The sequence below is a fragment of the Jaculus jaculus genome, chromosome 6 (assembly GCF_020740685.1).
Source record: "Jaculus jaculus isolate mJacJac1 chromosome 6, mJacJac1.mat.Y.cur, whole genome shotgun sequence".
Taxonomy (NCBI): Eukaryota; Metazoa; Chordata; class Mammalia; order Rodentia; family Dipodidae; genus Jaculus; species Jaculus jaculus.
The window spans coordinates 144764718-144785091 of record NC_059107.1 but is presented as its reverse complement, the minus strand read 5'-3'; the positions used below and the strand labels follow the sequence as shown (position 1 = coordinate 144785091).

The following is a 20374-nucleotide window of genomic DNA, read 5'->3' as shown; positions in this document are numbered from 1 at the left end:
CCTACCTCTGCTTCCCAAGTGCTGGGCTTAAAGGTGTTCACCACCATGCTTGGCTTTAGATCTCTCTCTTTTTGGTCTATAAAACTATTATTTATGTCCTAAATAATTTATAACAGTAATGTATTTCTGTATTGAACACAAACACACAGAAAAAATAAAAAGTTTAGGTCTCTGTCTTCCACTCAGAATTCCTTCACCTAGGAGAACTACTCAGTGAATTTTTGCTTTTGATTTTTATTTGCTCATTCTTCTAGCTTCAGGGGGAGGGAAAAACAAACAAAAATTGAGTCCTTTACTTTTTGGTTTTTTTTTTTTTTTTTTTTGAGGTAGGGTCTCGCTGTAGCCCAAGCTAACCTGGAACTCACTCTGTAGTTCCGCGCTGGCCTACAACTCACCTCCTACCTCTTCCTTCTCAGTGCTGAGATTAAAGGCGTGTGCCACCATGCCTGGCTTTTTTTTACTCACTTTTTTTTTTCAAGGTAGGGTCTCACTCTAGCCCAGGCTGACCTGGAATTCACATTGTAGTCTCAGGGTGGCCTTGAACTCACAGCGATCCTCCTACCTCTCTCCCAAGTATTGGGATTAAAGGTGTGTCCCACCATGCCCAGCTCTTATTTGTTCACTTTTATATAGTATTTATTGACCTTCCTTTCCACAAACTCCCCAGGGTAAGTGATAGGATGTGACCAAAATAAACCCAAGGGAAATGAACAGAGGTGATAAATCCTATACAAGACATGGCCTAAATGTATGACTGTAAAGTTCTCTGGAATCTGGCTGAACATTTTCCCCTGAAGATAGGTTTCATAAACCCTTATCTCTGTTTTCACTGCTTCAGAAAGCCTAATTCAATTCAGCTCGTATGCCTTTGTGGTGGCTCATTTCTGAGCACCTCCAGGTTCCACATCATCTGTGAAGGGACATGCTTAAAGCGCTTTCTTGTCTATTTATCTGCTACAAATGCTTATGTAGTTTCAATCAAATAATTTATTTAAAAATTTTTTTTTATTTGAGAGAGAGAGAGCAGTAGAGAGAGAGAGACAGACAGAGAATGGGCGCTCCAGAGCCTCCAGCCACTGCAAACGAACTACAAACGCATGCGCCACCTTGTGCATCTGGCTTACATGGGTCCTCGGGAATCGAACCTAGGTCCTTTGGCTTTGCAGGCAAGTGTCTTAACCACTAAGCCATTTCCCCAGCCCTCAATCAAATAATTTCTTTTAAAAATAACTGCTAGCTAGGCATGGTGGCTTATGCCTACAATCCCAGCATTCAGAAGGCTAACAGGAGGATCACCATGACCTTGATCAGCCCAGGTTAGAGTGAGACCTTGCCTCAAAAATGTCAAAACAGGCCAGGCATGGTGGTGCATGCCTTTAATCCCAGCACTTGGGAGACAGAAATAGGAATACCATGAGTTTGAGGCTACCCTGAGACTACATAGTGAATTCCAGCTCAGCCTGAGCTAGTGTGAGACCCTACCTCAAAAAAAGAGAAGGAAAAAAAAAATCAAAAACACATGTGTAACCTTACTACTGGGAGGCTGGAGCAGGAGGCTTGTTAGTCTAAGGTTAGTCTGGGCTATGTAGTCAAAACCTGTCTCAGGAAAAAAATCAGATGTCCTGCTGGAGAGCTGGCTTAGCAGTTAAAGCACTTGCCTGCAAAGCCTAACACCCCGGGTTCGGTTCCCCAGTACCCATGTAAAGCCAGCTACACAGAGTGATGCATGCATCTGAATGACGCTCACTTGCAGTGACTGGATGCTGTGGGTGCATTCATTCATTCCCCCTCTTTCCTTGCAAATAAATAAATAAACATGGGTTGGAAAGATAGTCTAGTGGTTAAGGCATTTGCCTGTGACATCTAAGGACCCAGGTTCGATTCCCTGGTGCCAACATAAGCCAGATGCACAAGGTGGCACATGTTTCTGGAGTTTTGTTTTGCAGTGGCTGGAGGCCCTGGTATGCCCATTCTTTCTCTCTCTAAATAAATAAATAAATAAAATAGATCTTAAAAGAAAAAACCCACCCAGATGTGCACTCAAGGCTTGAGATCACATCTGTGTATTATTCTAGGTGATGCACACATTAACTGCCTGGGGTTGAGGAAGGTTAGCAGCCAAGCCTTTCATCGGGCTGCTTCTTGGTAGACAAGGACAAGTGACAGGGTAGTTCTTTAACTTTTTCTTACTTTCTTGACAACAAAGTAATCGTGGTACCTGATAAAAAGCAACTAACAATGTTTTTTTTTTTTTTCTCCCTAATGAGAATATTTGAGATTTCAGGTGAAAAATTAAGTTCCACCACAGCAAGCTTAACAAAAACTTTTACAATGTCTTTCTGTGATTAGGTTTTATGGTGTTACCCTCCCCCCCCATATCACAATTGCTGATGTAACATAAGAAGATTATTGAGATAATGTCAGCATTTGGCAGCTCTCGTAACTGAGAAAGCTGTTGTTTTTCGGCTAATCAGTGCATGTTACAGAATCCTGCATACACGAGCCACTCAGAGTGCAGGAGAGAGCACAGGTCTTAGCAAAAGCCCCCGAGCTCATGAGTGTGTTTCCAGAGTCCGGTCTTGCAGCTAGTCCTTCACAAAGCTTTCACTCTTCCCTATTTCTCTACAGTCCTTTTTGGTATTATTTGCCTTGAATGAAAAGAAATCCCCTTCTGTGTGTCAGTAACTTGGGAGTTTGTGCAGCAAATTGCAAGGTATTTTTGTTCAGTCTGGACCTACATTTTGTCACCTGTGAAACATGGATACTAGGTGATGATATGTAAAATCTCTTCCAAGTATTTAAGTCCTGTTTGTTTGTTTATTGTTGTTTGCCTCCTTATAGACTGTAGAACCAAGGGTTACTTAAACTAAAGAATAGTTATAAAAAAAATTCTATCATACTTTTGTCACAATTACTTTGGTTCTGAGTCATAGGTGATTGATCTTCAGCTTCCTTCCCATCTGGGAACCAAGACCATGGTCCAGTGGTCAGAACTAAATGGTCAGAGTCATCTCTGCCAGTCTCCTGGAAAAACAGCTGACTCAAGACCTTGAGACCTTGAGCAGATCATAGGATCTCCCATGTTTCCAGTTTCACCAGAGAATTAAAGTGATCGAGAAATTACGGGCTTCTTAGAAGAGCCAGTATTTAAATGAATTAATGCTTGTTTTCCGTAAGCGAACATGAACCTGTATCTCTTGATTCTATTAAAAATCATAGTGGGGCATGGCACATGCCTTTAATCCCAGCACTGGGGAAGCCAAGGTAGGAGGATTGCCTTGAGTTGGAGGCCACCCTGAGACTACAGAGTGAATTCTAGGTCAGCTTGGGCTAGAGGGAGACCCTGCCTTAAAACCAAAGTAAACAAATAAATAAATCATTAAAAGGAAAACTTCAGAAAAGCCACTTAAAATGTTTTTAAGATGTTTAATTAATTTATTTGACACACACACACACAGGGGGTCGGGGAGAGATGCAAACACAGAGAGAGTATGATGCACAGTGCTTCTTGCCACTGCAGGCAAACTCCAGATGCATGTGCCACTTAGTGCATCTGGCTCTGTGTGGGTACTGGGGAGTCAAACCTGGGCCATCAGCTTTGCAGTCACCTTTCACCAAGCTCTCCCTCCAGCCCTTCTTTTTTTCCCCTTTATTTATTTGAGAGTGACAGAGGCAGACACAGAGAGAGAATGGGCACGCCAGGGCCTCCAGCCACTGTAAACAAAGTCCAGATTGCATGTGCCACCTTGTGTATCTGGCTTACATGAGTACTGAGGAATCGAGCCTCGAACTAGGGTCTTTAGGCTTCACCGGCAAGCGCTTAACCGCTAAGCCATCTCTCCAACCCCGCTCTCCCTGCCCCCCACCACAGCTGTTCTTTAAGTAGAGCTTTGCAGTCTGTCAACATCAGTATTACTTCTTAGAAAAGAATTCTGAAGCGCCACTGGGGGACCTACTTAGTTAGAACTGGGAACAGGGCTGGAGAGATGGCTTAGCGGTTAACGCGCTTGCCTGTGAAGCCTAAGGACCCACCTTTGATTCCCCAGTACCCATGTAAGCCAGATGCATATGGAGGCATATGCATCTGGAGTTTGTTTTGTTTGCGGTGGCTGGCAGCCCTGGCACCTTTCTCCCCCCTAATAAATAAAAAATAGAGCTGGGGATAGAGGCCAGTGATCTGTTTGGGAAATGTTGATGCTGGCTAACACTTGAGGACTTTGATACTGACAAGAAAGTCCTAGCTGGGAAGCTTTTGTGTACTGTTGCCCTAAGGGGAGAGAGCCTGAGGGTGGAGGAGAGAGAGGAAATCACAGGACCTAACATGCTCTCTTCAGTTCTTTCCTAGAAGCAGGGAAACGTGCGTGCATTCAAAATAGTGCAGCAGAGTATACTGAGAATTCCTTCCAGTTCAAAGTACTTTGTAAGCTACATGTTATGAGTGAATTCTCTTTGTAGGGGAGCAGGGCTAAAGAGAGATGAACAGAGAATGAAGGGAATGAAAAGGTGTTTACAAGAAGCGTGAAAGATAAGATCAGGCTGGGACATGGCTCTGCAGTTAAAAAGCAAGCATGCATGGGGGCCTCTCAGGCCTGAGACCCCCTACCCCCAAGTTTGACTCCCTAAAACCCGTATGAAATTCTGGGTGTGGGGCTGGAGAGATGGCTGAGCATTTCAGATGTTGCTTGCAAAGACTGACAGCCTGAGTTTTATCCCCCAGGATTCATGTAAAGACAGATACTCAAAGTGGCACATGCACCTGGAGTTGCTTTGCAGTGGCTGGAGGCCCTGGTGTGCTCGTTCATTCCCTCCCCCCTTCCTCTTCTGCTTGAAAAAAACCCAAAAACTCAGTGTGGCCACACACATTTGTATCCCAGTGTTTAGGGTCAGAGACAGGAGAATCACTGGAGCTCCGTGATAGCAGCTTGGGTTGAGGGAGAGACCCCAGCTGGTATTTCATGACCCCACAGTGGTCACCGGTATCCCAGCAAGTCCTGCGCTGCCCCGAGCCCATCGGCATGAGAACGTGGAGTTCAGAAGGGGACAAAAAGAATGTGACAACAAATGAGAGCAAAACCTACCTAGAAAGAGGAGGGTCCTCACTGGAATGGGGGAGGGGACCAAAAGAGGATAACAGATAACAGGACCAGAATATGATCAGACACCAGTATGTCCCCGGATTAAACTAGCAGTGGAGCAGGCGAGGAAGGAATTTGTCCTTTTGTCTCATCTGTCTTGTGAACCCATCAGAACTGCGAGGCACCTCTGTGCCAGGCACTGTGCTGTTGGGAACAAAGCAAGGAGCCTTTCTGCCTTCTGGGACCTTACGTCCAGGGGAGGGACAACTGTAATCCACCGTGTAGGCAGCTGGTTTGTGATTTAATGTGTTGGGGAGGTGACCAGTGCTGCGAAAGGAAACAGAATGAGGAAGGCTGGGCTTGGGGCCATCCTGGAAGGTAGCTGTGTGGCCCCAAGAAAGCCAGGTCCTCCTCCTAGGCTGTGGATAGCTTCTGTTGTGTGATTAGTTCTTTAAGCTTCTGATTCCTGTTTGGCCATTTGAACCCCAGCCTGTTTATGTGTGATAATACATGAGCAGTATCAGATAATCTAAAGTGAGCTTCCAAGATAGCTCCCAGATCATCTTTAGCACCTCCCCCTCCCCATTGGCATGGTTTTTATTGTAGCATGATACACATACATAAGCACTTCAACCTTTCTTTCTTTCTTTTTTTTTTCCAAGGTAGGGTCTCACTCTGGCCCAGGCTAATCTGGAATTTACTATGTGAACTCTTGAACTCTCAGCCATCTTCCTACCTCTGTCTCCTGAGCGCTGGGATTAAAGGCTGCTGGGACTAAAGGTGTGCGCCACCACGCCCGGCCACTTCAGCCATTTTAAAGTGGACAGTTCGGTAACATCAAGTGCGGTCACAGTGTCAGGGGATTGTGACCACCTTCCGGCTCCATAATTTATTGAACACTCTGTTGCAGTCCGGTTCACATTGCTGGTAGAAATCACCCAACAAGAGTAGCTTCTGGGAAAAAGAGATTTGTTTTGGCTTACAGGCTCGAGGGGAAGCTTCACGATGGCAGGGGAAAACGATGGCATGAGCCGAGGATGGACATCACCCCCTGGCCAACATAAGATGGACCACAGCAACAGAAGGGTGTGCCAAACACTAGCATGGGGAAACTGGCTATAAAACCCATAAGCCCGCCCCCAACAACACACTCCCTCCAGGAGGCATTAATTCCCAAATATCCATCAGCTGGGAACCTAGCATTCAGAACACCTAAGTTTATGGGGGACACCTGAATCAAACCACCACACACTCTACTCGGAAACCCCACATCCACTGAGCGCCCTGCCCCACCTTACCCTACGCTTGCCCTAAGCCACTTTGCCTCTTGGCTAACCCCCAGGGGATCTTTAAAATGGAAAGATAGCAGTCTTTTTACAGGGTACTTGTGAGGACCATATGCTAAAAATTTCATAAAGTTTCTAGCATGATGCAATCCACAGAGAAGCCATTTGACAAATGCTGCCTATCCCAGCTCCAGCAAAACATACAGCTCTGGGATATATGTGTGTAATAGTCCTAGACCCCCCTCCTGGATTATTTTTATTTATTTGTTTATGAGACAGATGGGGAGAGGGAGGGAGGAAGGGAATGGGCACAACAGGGCCTCTAGCTATTGCAAATGAACTCCAGAAGCACTCACTACCATGTGCATCTGGCTTACCTGGCTTCTGGGGAATTGAACCTGGGTCTTTTAGGCTTCACAGACAAGTGCCTTAACCACTAAGACATCTTTCCAGCCTGATTTTTTTTTTTTTTTGCATGTCAAATTTTAACCTATGTTAATTTTAAAGTCTGTTATAATCTTGTCCCTAAATATTACTGGAAGAACTTCATGTAAGATGGAGGGCTTGTGGGTTTACCTTAGGCTCTGCCTACCCATGCCAATCGACGTGGTGTACACCTGGGTGAACGGCACAGATCTTGAGTTGCTGAAGGAACTGCAGCAGGTCCGGGAGCAGATGGAGGAAGAACAGAAGGCAATGAGGTAACATCCATTAAAAACAAAGCACACATTAGCACAAGTAGGTGCACATTTGAAAAGGGCACAGTGATCCTTCCAAGCTGGGATTCCGCTGCTGTGCTTTCTCCCCCACCCCCACCCCGCCCACCCGACTTCTCAGGATTATTTCTTAGGAACCTCCCCATTTATGTCTTTAGAATGTCACCAGCACACCCTGTTTGCAGATCATTGGCACCTTATGCTGCAACCACATTTTCTCTGTGTGAGGGAATGTAAGACCCTCCCAGTGCATAAAAATTGACTGACAGCCTCATTCCATGTTTTACTAGTAAAATGACAAGATTGCATCTTAAGTGAATGAATATTCTTGGTTGCAGTGGGAGGTATAGATTTGTGGAGAGAATTTAATTGGAACTTACAATTAACTTGCATTTAAACATTATGGTGTTTCCTATCGGCGTATTAGTTCCAGTGAAGTAATGAAGAAAACTCGCATTGCAGAATTCTTCTAGTGGACGCATGTGTAACTAGCTATGTTTGCTTTTCATTAGAGAAATGCTTGGGAAGAACACAACAGAACCCACGAAAAAGAGGTAAGCATTTTGATTTCATCTCAAGGAGAAAAATTCATTGAGGGACCAAAGTGGACCGTTCAGATTATGGCTTGTTTTTGTTGGGCGCACTCTCTTTTGCTTAGTATTTAAGCCTCTGCTCAGATTCCGCCCCTCCCCTGCTAGCTGGGATCCACATTAAGTGTATGCATTAGATAAGAAGCTTGGCAGTACTGAAACATGAGACTGAGAACTCTGGGCTTGGGCTTCTAGCCAACCAGAGCCTTCTGGTTTTTGGCAGGGTCGGAGTTCTCAATTTTCTGTCTTGATGCATTATTCTTTTGGGCTCCAGGTTTTAAAAAATATATATTTTATTTGAGAGAGAGAAAGGCGGGGGGGCAGAGAATGGGCATGCCAGGGTCTCCAGCCATGGCAAACAAACTCCAGATGCATGTGCCCCCTTGTGCATCTGGCTTACATGGGTCCTGGAGAATCCTCTGGCTTCCCAGGCAAGTGCCTTAACTGCTAAGCTATCCCTCCAGCCCCAGTTTTTTTCTTTTAGAGATTGTTTATTTTTTATTTTTTTTATTTACAAGGAGAAAGAGAAAGCATGAATGAGAGAAGGAATGGGCACACCAGGGCCACTAGCCACTGGAAAGAAACTTCAGATGCCACTTGGTGCATTTGGCTTTATGTGGGTGCTGGGGAATCAAACCTGGGTTGTCAGGCTTTGCAAACATGTACTTTAACTACTGAACCATCTCTCCAGCCTCTATATGCAGTTTTTTTTGCGGGGTGGGTGGGTTTCAAGGTAGGGTCTCAGTCTAGCTCAGGATGGCCTAGATTCACTTTATAGTTTCAGGTTGGCCTCGAACTCTTAGCAATCCTCCTACTTCTGCCTCCCGAGTGCTGGGATTAAAGGCATGCACCACCACACCTGACCCTATGTGCATTTTTTTATTGTATATTTTAATTATTTATTTATTTATTTTTATTTATTTGAGAGTGACAGGGGGGGGCAGCAGGCAGACAGAGAGCGAGAGAGAATGGGCACGCCAGGGCTTCTAGCCACTGCAAACGAACTCCAGACGCGTGCATCTGGCTAACGTGGGTCCTGGGAATCGAGCCTTGAACCGGGGTCCTTAGGCTTCATAGACAAGTATTTAACTGCTAAGCCATCTCTCCAGCCCCCTATGTGCATTTTTGAGTATAAAATTTATATCCACTATTTACTTATGTGTTCCCGCATCTCTCCTTATCTTTTGGAGCTGTCAGGTTGCTTGTATTATGGACCTGGAAGACAGTTTAGCCCAATGACAAGAATCAGATATATCTGTCATGCTTGATGTATTTGATTTGAGTCACACTTGGCTCTGATATGTCCTTAAAACAAGGTCTCTCAGGGCTTGTTGGCACATGCCTTTAATCCCAGCACTCAGAAGGCAGAGAGGTAGGAGGATCACTCACTGTGAGTCCGAGGCCAGCCTGAGACTACATATTGAATTCCAGGTCAGCCGAGGCTAGAGTGAGACCCCTAACCTCCAAAAACAAACAAACAAGCAATATATATATATATATATATATATATATATATATATATATATATATATATATAGTTTATTTTTATTTATGTGAGAGTGACAGAGAAAGAGGCAGAGAGAGAGAGAGAGAGAGAGAATAGGTGCACCCGGGCCTCCAGCTACTGCAAACAAACTCCGGACGCATGCGCCCCCACGTGCATCTGGCTTACATGGGTCCTGGGGAATCAAGCCACGAACTGGGGTCAGGCTTCACAGGCAAGTACTTAACTGCTAAGCCACCTCTCCAGCCCCCTCCCCAAATTACAACATTTCTGTATAAGCTATAGAAAAAAATTTCAAATTGAGTAGCAAGCTTCTTGTTGTCGGCGGAACCTCAGGAATGGTGTGAGGAACGTGGTCTGTCTCTGCAGCGAGAAGCAGTTGGAGTGTCTGCTGACACATTGCATCAAGGTGCCCATGCTTGTCCTGGACCCACCCCTGCCAGCCAACAGCACCCTGAAGGACCTGCCATCTCTTTATCCATCTTTTCATGCTGCCAGTGATATTTTCAATGTTGCGAAACCAAAAAACCCTTCGACTAATGTCTCCGTTGTTGTTTTTGACACCACTAAGGATGGTAAGTATTTTGGGGGGAGATGTTTTTAAATCATGCCGTCATCACTGATGTTCAGAGTGACAAAATTATGAAGAAAGCAGAATTGGTTTTGTTTTAAGAAATGTCTCCTAGAGTAGAAATGTACACAGAGAAGTGAAAAGAGCCACCACTGTGTGGTCTTTGTGCGCCCTCATCTCAGGAAAGACCCCTTTTAGCCCCATCCGTGCCCTGGTGAAGACCTCCCATCTGTACTCTATTGTGTGGGCACAGAGTTACCCTGGGGCTGATTTGCAACCATATGACTCCTCAACAAGGTTGTTTGCTGACATCTGGCCAGAATTTACCTGGAGCATTCTTGCTTTTCCTTCTTTTCTTTCTTAAGATTTATTTATTTATTTGACAGAGAAAGAGAGAGAGAGAGAGAAAGCATGAATGGGCGCGCCAGGGCCTCCAGCCTCTGCAAACGAACTCCAGACTCGTGCGCCCCCTTGTGCATCTGGCTAACGTGGGTCCTGGGGAATCGAACCTGGGTCCTTTGGCTTTGCAGGCAAGCATCGTAACCACTAAGCCATCCCTCCAGCCCTGCTTGTCCTTCTTAAACATCTGTTTATACAGGTGTTGGGGACTGAGTGCTTGTGTTTCTGTTCTATCAGGACTCACATACAGAAATCCCAACTCTCAACAAGGATGGTAATAGGAGGCGGGTTATTTCATGAGTGGAATTGGCACCCTCATATAACAGGCCCAGGACTCCCCTCTCCCATAGGAAGCTAACAAGATGATTGACTACCCCTGGGAAAGGTCCTTACCAGAACCCAGCGGGTTGGCACCCTGCTCTTAGACTTCCAAAGCTGTGAAACCTCCACTTGGTTTGATTATAAGACAATAGTTATTTGGGGTGGCTAATGAAAGTAAAATAGTAATTCTTGGCAGAAACCTGTGTCCATATCCTGAGAAATCCCATTGTCTCACTTGGCCACTGAGCTGCTGAGCCCACAACCGTGTCCCCAGATGTCCTCTGTTAAACATCCTACCTGCGGGCCCTCTACAACTCAAGCATTTCTTCTGGCCCCTGTCATGCCTTCCCCTCCCCCAGCCCAAAGTTTAGAACCAGCTTTGCCTCCTTCCTACTTCTTTTTTTTTTTTAAACCATCACAAGTCCTTTATTTAATTCATTTAAGATATTTTATATCCTTAAGTGGTACTCACTGACACCACAAAATACAATACTACATAACAAATGTCAAGGGTAATATAAACACATCCATTCATTGAAATACAACATCCTTTAAAAACCATGCCTAAGCACACTGTGATCGGGTGCATGGTGAGAGTCATTACTGGTTGCATGTAAGGATGAAGCACAGAATTTTCTAAATGTCCTGTTCTCTCTCTCTCTGAGTAGCCATCCTCACTGCGAAGAGTGACCATTGCTTCTTTACCCAGAAATCTTGGAAATGTGGGACTCCTTCCTACTTCTTACCTCATAACTAACAGCTAACTTCTTCCTGTCGCTTGATTTTGCTTTGCCAACAAAGCTTAGATTCCTCTCCTGCTAATTTTATTTCCTTCCATCTGAATTCCTTCACAGACCCCTGGAGTAGACTCCTCTCAGCCGCTGTAGAGCTCTTGTCTGTCTCGTGTGTATCTGAAAACCCTGATCTCATGGGTTCACTGTCTATGAAGAGAGTGCATTTGCCTTGCACATGGGCATGAACAGCTCCCCTGGTGCTGAGGATTCTGATTAGCTCGGGCCACAACCACCTCCCTCCTCTCCCTGCCTCCCCCTCATCCCCACCCACCTGCAGTTCTGTTTCCTCCGCGAGCTCCTGGACCAGCACGCTCACAGTGGCTTCCTACCTTCCCATGGACGTGGAGTCAAACTCATCATTTATTTCCAATTACAGTGGGGTTGATGGTAGCCTCTGTAATTTTTTTTTTCTCTGTTATATTTTGACTGAGCCACCACCTTACACATGCCAGTTGATAGCTGGAATCGTGGCATTTAGTTGGAAGGAAAGTCTAATGTTTCTAAGAACATTGCTCTCTCCTTCTGCCCCAGAGGTGCCTTCCAAACTGCGGGGTGCTTCAGCCATCACCCCGTCCTGCCCCACAGCTACTCCTCAGCAAAGTAGCTTTTCCACTCAATCCTGTACCCTTTGATTCATAGGAAACGGTTTCTTCCTGTGGCGGTGAATTTTACCTCTGGATTATACTGGCTTTTAGAAGAAATTATAAGCTGCCTTCTGGTAACTTTGTTTTTTTTTTTTAGTTTTTCGAGGTAGGGTCTCACTGTAGCCCAGGCTGATCTGGAATTCACTCTGCGGTCTCAGAGTGGCCAAGTGCTGGGATTGAAGGCCAGGCTTCCTTCTGGTAACTTTCTTGCACAGGTTAAAGGTGTACCCTGCAGCCATGGAGAAGGAATGTCATCTCTTCCTTGACACATTCTTTTCATTCATCTCTTGGTCCTAGATTGCTCTCCCCAGACTGCCATCACAGAGTGTCTACTGGCTGGGGCTCAGGGGCAGACTCTTTGCCTAGCTTGCACAAACCTCCCCCCACCCCAAAGCCCCAGTGCGATCCATTGCTCTACAAAAGGAATAAAATGTCCAGGCCGTGGTGGCACGTGCCTTTAATCCCAGCATTTGGGAGGCAGAGGTAGGATCACCATGAGTTCATTTCCAGGTCAGCCTGGGCTACAGCGAGATCCTACCTTGAAAAACCAAAAAGAGAGAGACTGGTTGAGAGGGGGAGGGGATATGATGGGGAGTGGTGTTTCAAAGGGGAAAGTGGGGGAGAGGAGGGAGTTACCATGGGATTTTGTTTACAATTATGGAAGTTGTCAATTTAAAAAAACCCTCAGAAAGAACAAAGGAATGAAATGTGTCAACTGGAAATGAGCCTTCTGTGGGGGAAAACGGGCCCATTTATTCAGCAGTGATTTATGAAGTGTGCACTACACTGCGGGTTCTGCCTCAGCGTTGAAGATACGGCAGTGAGCAGAAGGACGTATAACTCGTCTTCGTCAGGGATACACACAGAGAATGAGGAAATTAACACAAAGGAATAAATTATATAGTTCACAGATAAATGAATGGTATAGAAAACAAAAAGCAGGGAAAAGGGGAAAGGAAATGCCAGTTAGGGAAGGGGGTAGAAATTCCGAATTGGGTGGTAGAGGCATGTTCCATGAAGAGAGCGACTTCCGAGTGAAATGTGGGAAGAAAAGATGGAGCCAGTGACATGTCCGACTGCCCAGAGAGTGTCCTGGGAAGTAAAACAGCAAATGCAGAGCCCCAAGACAGGAACGTGTCTGGCAGGTTTGAGGAGGAACCAGTGAAGCTACAGTGGAGCCTGCAAGAGAGGGGATGCAAGATGAACCCAGAGAAGTAGAAGGCAGGCCATGGTGTTACAGCAAGGACTTTCGATCTGACCTGTGCTCCCTAAGAATCGTTTGACTGCTGTGGTGAGAAAGACGGAGGAGGGACAGGAATTGTCCTACTCCAGGCACGCAAGGTGGCTTAGATCAGTGGTGCATGAAGGTGAGAAGGTTTGGATTCTGGACATTTTTGTTTTGTTTTTGAGGCAAGGTCTCACTCTAGTTCAGACTGACCTGGAACTCACTCTGTAGCCCAGGCTGGCCTAGAACTCATGGCCATCCTCCTACCTCAGCCTCTTGAGCACTTGGATTAGAGGTGTGCACCACCACACCTGGTCCATGAATTCTGGGTGGTTTGAAGGTCAGCCTAACAGGGCTTCCTGGTGAGTCAGTGTTGGGGAACAGGTTTTCTCAGTCTTAAGTGCCTAAATGTGTTTGGAATCACGAAAGCGCAAGGGGAATTCAGAACTGAACTTACTTACTGCCAACCCCAACTCGCCTGTCCCCTTAAAACAACTGTATGTGCTAATGTGGAAATGCCTCTTGAGACTGATCTAACTTTTGTTTACAGATTTTATTTTGCTGGATTTGACTCATTGCTCCAAACTGTCAAAAATTTGGGAAGTCCTTAGCCTGTTTTCTATGATAACAGCCTTGTGTAAATCCACACACTTCACAAACATAGCTCCTGCTAATTCCAAAAACTTGCTGTCGATAAGAGCTTGTGGCTGACTTCTAGGTTGGTTATGGCTATATTATTCATAGCCTTCAGTCATTTTGGGGTCGTAATGTACACTGCTGTGTCCAGCCTTGTCTGTTATAACCATGAAGCTGACCTGCAGTGTTGTAAGGACTTTGCTCAGTTTACACACAAGTACATCTTACGTAGACCAGACCTGTTACACTTCACCAATTTATCAGTGCAGAGCCCACTACATATAACAGCGTAGTAGGGGTTCAGGAAAGCCCTTGAAACCCAAACCCTAGGTTTGTGTCTAATTTTAAGCAAACAAATGAATAAAGTGAGGCTGAGAAGGAAATTAGTAAATTACTGTATTTATATAGGGAAGTACAGAACTAAGGGAAGGAAGGTGAACACACCCACTGGTCTGAGAGCCCCCGTGGTCAGCCTGGAAAAGCTGGAGAGAAATGAAAGCACAAAGAGCTGCTGCCATGTGGAGGGCACGAGGGGGTAAAGAGCCCATGTGGAAAGTAGGGACTGGGGGGTTCTCCCCTTGGCTTGGTCCAGTTGGGCCAGACTGAGGAGAAACTCAACCAGAAGTGATGAACGGATGCCGAGAAAAAAGGCTTGTCCCCTCACACCCATGTCTTCATAACCCCATGGTGGGGGCCCTGCCTTCCAGCTCAAGTAAGTGACCAACCACAATGTTAGAGCTAGATTTAAATCATAAAACCTCCCTCCCAGGAGGGGCCCGGATTGTTGGTGGAAAAACAGAGCTAGGGAAGAGATAAGAAGTCATGTCATACTTGGGACTCTAGCAAAGTGGAGGCTGCAAACATAGGCCCAAAGACATTCCTGCTGCTTACTTTCAGGGGTCCAGTCCCCCTAACTGCCTAACAAAACTACCTGACTCCCTTTCACTTATCAGTGGAGACTGAGAGAGTTAGCTGGTAAGTTTACTTGGAGTGGATTTAGAGTTTAAAGCCTATTGTTTCTTCCTTTATCTCTCTCTCTCTCTTTTTTTAAATTTGAGACAGCATGTTGCTTTGCTTATATTCCTGCTGGCCTAATATTCACTGTGTATCCCTGCCTGGCCTTGAACTCATGACGTCCTCTACCTCAGTGTTAAGATTACAAGCTGACCTCCGTGCCTCTTTTAAAAGAAACACAGCCTGTTTCGAAGACGCTTTCCTACTCCAGTGTCCACCAGCTGCGGTTCTGTCTCTCTGCCACCCTGTGCCCCCACCCAGGCGCTTGCCCACTGAGCAGCAGCCCCGGCTCCAGCTCTGTGCTCACAGTACACGTGGGACCCTGGCCCAGGGTGCTGTTCATCTTCCCAGGGTGACATTTGCAGGACCTACCTTCTTCGCCCATCTGAAGGTCGGAATTGGAGCTCCCACCGCAAAACCCCTTCTGTTTCCCTCCGTCTGGACGGCAGCAGCACTGTTGCCGAGTCACAGTGCCCTTCGCTGCTGATTCTCGCAGTTGGCCTGTGTCCTCTGCCTCAAGTAATCTGCGCTGTTTGCACCACCTGGTGAACTTTAGGCCTCTGCCTGGAGAAAGTTGTGTGTAGGCAGCTGCCCGCTGTTAGCATAAAGGCCTCTGCCAGGTGTTCAAGGACCTTCTTGTCTGGTGGCCCTGGTCTGCTGGCACACTCCCAGAGGTTTACTTTAGTCAGCCATGCTTGGTGTAACATCTGTGATTCCTCTGTCAGCTCAACTCTGTTTCTGATGCCCTTATACAGCTCTCCTGGCGATATTTAATGGTCAATTATGTACTTGGTTGTGTTGCTTCCCCTTGGCTGAGCACTGCTGTGCCAGAGGCATAGTTAACTGTTGTTAAAAATTTGCTTGTTTCTTTGTATTATTTATTGTAGTTGAAGATGCCCATGCTGGACTGTTCAAAGGAAACAGCAAGCAGACAGTTTGGAGGGGTTATTTGGTATGTCGTTTTAAACTTAATTTTAATTTGCATCAGCCTAGAACTAAAACACACACATATACACACAGAGAGAACATACACACACAGACAGGATATCACTGTGCAGCCCAGGTTGGTTTCAAACTTGCAATCCTCCTGCCTCAGCTTCGTGAGTATTAGGAGTATAGGCCCAGTTCTTTGACCAGCTTACTAGCATTAATTATTCATGTCAACAAGTACTGATGGAAGTAATGACAGCTTTACTTTGAAGCCTAAATGTCACAGTAGACTTGTACTGGTTTCTCAGCTGTCGGTTTTCACCAGCCTCCTACGTGCAAAGTGGATTGAGTTCTTCCCTCGCTTATTTTAGACCACAGACAGAGAAGTCCCTGGGCTGGTGCTCATGCAAGAGTTGGCATTCCTGAGTGGATTTCCACCGACATTCAAGGAAACAAGTCAACTGAGAACAAAGTTACCAGAAAACCTTTCTTCTAAAATAAAACTGGTAAGAACATAGAAGTGCCACCAGCATGGCCCATCGCGTGGGACCCTCCTCTCGGACCCTTTAGTTCAAACGACAGCCCGCTGCAGTAGGCACAGAGCCTTTGTTCTGTTAGAAGAGCTGAAGATTTTCACTCCATATTCCTTCTTCCCTTTCTTGAGACAAAGTCTTCCTATATAGCCCAGACTAGTCTGTGGCTTTCATTGATCCTCCTGCCTCAGCCTCCAAAGTGTTGGGATTACAGGTATGTGCCACCACACCCAGTGCCAGAAATCTTTGCTTTTATTTGTGTGTGTGTGTGTGTGGTATGTATAGTGTATACACACATGTGTGCAGCATGCACGCGTGTGTGTGTGGTAGGGTATGTGTGGTATGTATAGTGTATACACGTATGTGTGTATGTGTTTGTGTGTGTGGTAGAGTGTGTGGTGTGTTTAGTGTATGTACGCATGTGTGCAGCATGCGTGTGTGTGAAGGCCAGAGTGGACTGCCGAGGGTCATTCTCTGTCGCCCTTCATTCTTCACATCTCTCACTGACCGCGGGGCTGCCTCTTTCAGTCAGATTGGCTGACGAGTAAGCCCAGCGTTTCTCCCCAGTCCACCCCGTTCAGGACTGGAGTTGTAGGTGTGGGTGACCAGGCCTGGCTCTTTGCATGCATGCTGGGAATCAAACTCAGGGCCTCACGCTTGCATAGCAAGTGCTCTTATATACCGAACAGCTCTCCAGCTCCTTTTTTTTTTTTTTTTCCTGTGGTTTATCCAGGTAGGGTTTTGCACTAGCCCAGGCTGACCTGGAATTCACTCTGTAGTCTCAGGGTGGCCTTGAACTCATGGCAATCCTCCTACCTTTACCTCTCGAATGCTGGGATTAAAGGGGTGTGCTACCATGCCTGTCTCAACTCCTCAGTCCTAATTAGGGCAAAACTCTTAATTAGTTTGCTGGTTTCCCAGATAGCAGTGGGATTCATGTGTTTAACCAGTGAGCTCCCACTCTGTGTCTGGTGGTAGCTGCTGGGATGTAACGTTATACAAAACAAACAGGGCTTACTTAGGGTTGTAAGGAAATGAAGGTCTCGGAGAGAAAGACGAGAAATGTCATAAATGCACCAAGAACAGATTCCAGTTTGCATAGTTGTGAAAGCTTTCATTTATAAGAGAATTGTGCTTCAGAGAATTGTGCTTGATAAGGTGGAATTCTTACTTACTATTAGCTGATCGAGGCATTGATGGATTTACAATATATACTTCTTATCTTATCACCCCGGCTGTTAATTCTTGTGGGGAGGTTGACTTGAGGCTCCCCTGTGACAGGCCTTTTCCTTCTCATTTGCTGTCTTCTGAGTCATTTACTGGCAGATAGAGAACCCAGTCCGTTGGGGTGTGCTTCCCAGGTGGCCATATGTCAGGACACTCCCTCTCCTGGTTGGCAATCCAGGTAGTAAATCGAGAGTGTCTCTTAGAAGAGGGGCTTGCAGTCTTTGGCTCAGAAGCCGTTAGGATATGGTCTTTGATTTTATAAAGATGGCTGTCTAAGGGTTAGCATGTCTGATTTATACTTCTTCCTCTTACTCTGTGCCATTTGACAGTTTGGGGGAGGATGACGTGGGGCCAGTGGAGGGGAGCTGGGAAGGAAGTTCTTAATCAATTCTTACATTAATCATGGTTCCTAAAACTTGTCCAAGGGTTCTCTTAAAAAACGTATATATATATGTATATATCACTGGGGCTGGAGAAATGGCTTAGTGGTTAAAGCACTTGCCTGCAAAGCCAAAGGACCATGGTTCAATTCCCCAGGATCGATGTAAGCCAGAAGCACAAGGAGGCACATATATCTGGAGTCGGTTTGCAGTGCCTGGAAGCCCTGGCATGCCCATTCTCTTTCGCTTTGTGCCTCTTTCTCAAATAAATAAATAAATGTATTTAAAATATTTTATTTATTTATTTGCAAGAAAGAGAGAAAAGCAGATAGAAAAAGAGAGAATAGGCGTGCCAGGGCTACCAGCCACTGCAGACAAACTCCAGACACGTGTGCCTCCTTGTACTTCTGGCTTATGTGGGTCCTGGGGAATCGAACCTGTGTCCTTTAGGCTTTGCAGGCAAGCATCTTAACTGCTAAGGCATCTCTCCAGCCCCCAAAGTTCTCTTTGATTCATTTCTTCTCTGCTTACTGGGTTTCTCCTTTTAAGTTGCATTGTTTCATGTTTGTAATACATCAGTAACATGAATGATATTTACTCCTTCTCTTTTTCATATTTTCCCCCCAGAGCTAGTTAGTTAGTTTGCTTTATTTTCACTTCTTTCCCTCTGTTTCCTTCCATCCCTTCTCATTCCCTTCCTTTCCTCTTCTTCATTTTTCTTTTCTTTTTGAGACAGGGTCTTGCTAAATAGCCTTGGTTGGCCTTCAACTCACAATATTGACTAGGCTAGCCTCCACCTTGCAGTGATCCTCCTGCTCCTGCCCCCCCCCCCCCCAGTGCTGGGAATATAGGCACACATCACCGTCTGGCTGTTCCCCATAGTTTTCTGTATTGTGCTGTGAAATATGATGGCAGTAATTGATGAGTCTGAGGCATTTGTGCAAAATATAATAACCCTTAGCTCTATCTGGTTTGAACCTGCTCTAAATCTGCAGTTTTTCTAAATAGGTATCACATCTTCTCCTTCCCCTGAGTTATTTTTAGTACTGCTTTGAGCACATAAAACCATAGATTAGCTTTTTGTTTCAATCAAAGTTTATTTGACTTTTTGGCTCCTTAGCAGTTAGTTCTAGAACTATAGATATAGGTAAGTACACTTTGCACTGACAGCTCAACTCCTGGTAAGAATGGCCTTCTTCATTCTGTTGCTCTTCCAACTGTGACAAGTTTTTGAAGGAGAGGAGAGGTCCATTCATTCCGCTTCTCCATCCTCTGCTCCCGTGTGAGTCTCACAGCTCCTGCTGGGGACAGGTGTGTCCCACCAAGGTGTGATGTGTGCTTGTAGAGGTCGAGTAGGTGGTCTTTGGAGTTGAACATGGAATACCAACGAGTTTCCTCTACAGCAAGAGCCCCTTTGCACAGTCCGTTCCCCAGGTGGATTCCCATGTGTGGGGGGTGCCGGCACCTCTCAAGCGCCTTGCTGTTTGTCTTGACTTTTACAGCGGGAGTTTTCCTAATTCCCGCACCTGAGATCACCTTGGGGTTGGGGGGAAGGCTAGGAGTAATGTTTAGGGTTTTTCTTTCTTTCTTTCTTTCTTTCTTTTTTTTTTTTTTTTTAAGGTAGGGTCTCACTCTAGCCCAGGCTGACCTGGGATTCTCTATGGAGTCTCAGGGTGGCCTCGAACTCACGTGATCCTCCTACCTCTGCCTCCTGAGTGCTGGGATTAAATGTGTGCGCCACCATGCCCAGCTTAGGGTTTTTATTTTTTAAAAACTTATTTACAGGGCTGGGTGCGGTGGCACATGCCTTTAATCCCAGTACTTGGGTGGCAGAGGTAGGAGGATCACCATGAGCTTGAGGCCACCCTGAGTCTACATAGTGAATTCTAGGTCATTCTGGGCTAGAGTGAGACCCTACCTCGAAAAAGAAAAAAGAAAAAAGGACTGGATAGACAGCTTAGCAGTTAAGGCGTTTGCCTGCAAAGCCAAAGGACCTCAGTTCGATTCCCCAAGATCCACATAAGCCAGATGCACAGGGGGCGTATGTGTCTAAAGTGTGTTGGCAGTGGCTGGAGGCCTTGATGCACCCATTCTCTCCCTGTCTCTGTCTCTCTCAAATAAATAAATAAAAATAATTTTTTTTGTTTTTTGAAAAGAAAACTTATTTACACATCATATACAATTATCTTCAATTTTGATGCATAAAGGGCTTGTGGTTTGGGAAGGCCGTGGACACTGGAAAAGAGGAAGAACAGGCATGCCAGCATTCAGCCCAGTTCTTCAAGGAACTGTTTGCTTAAGCTGGACTTCCTGGTTTAATTACAGGTCCTCTGAGGATGAAGTTTCCCATCCAAATAGGTGGCATTTATTAAGTACCTCCTGTGTTCCAGGGACTATGAGAGGGATAGCCAAGAGGATAAAAATACTGAAGATGGGCTGAGGGCAGGGCTCAGGAGTTGAAAGTGCCTGCTGCCCCAGCTGGACAACCAGAGGTTGGATCCCCAGGACCCACGTAAAGCTGATGCCAGT

The 20374-nt window shown here is 45.8% G+C and overlaps 1 protein-coding gene across 1 annotated transcript in view; it reads left to right on the top strand.

Annotated features, from left to right (window-relative positions):
- The window catches only part of Gnptab (N-acetylglucosamine-1-phosphate transferase subunits alpha and beta), an 81262-nt gene that overhangs the window by 16756 nt on the left and 44132 nt on the right, over positions 1-20374 (top strand). Inside the window, exons 3-7 of the mRNA XM_004650224.2 lie at positions 6943-7062; positions 7590-7631; positions 9541-9746; positions 15663-15727; positions 16077-16211. Of these exons, the coding sequence (XP_004650281.2) occupies positions 6943-7062; positions 7590-7631; positions 9541-9746; positions 15663-15727; positions 16077-16211 (568 nt within the window). The remainder of the gene's footprint in view (positions 1-6942; positions 7063-7589; positions 7632-9540; positions 9747-15662; positions 15728-16076; positions 16212-20374) is intronic.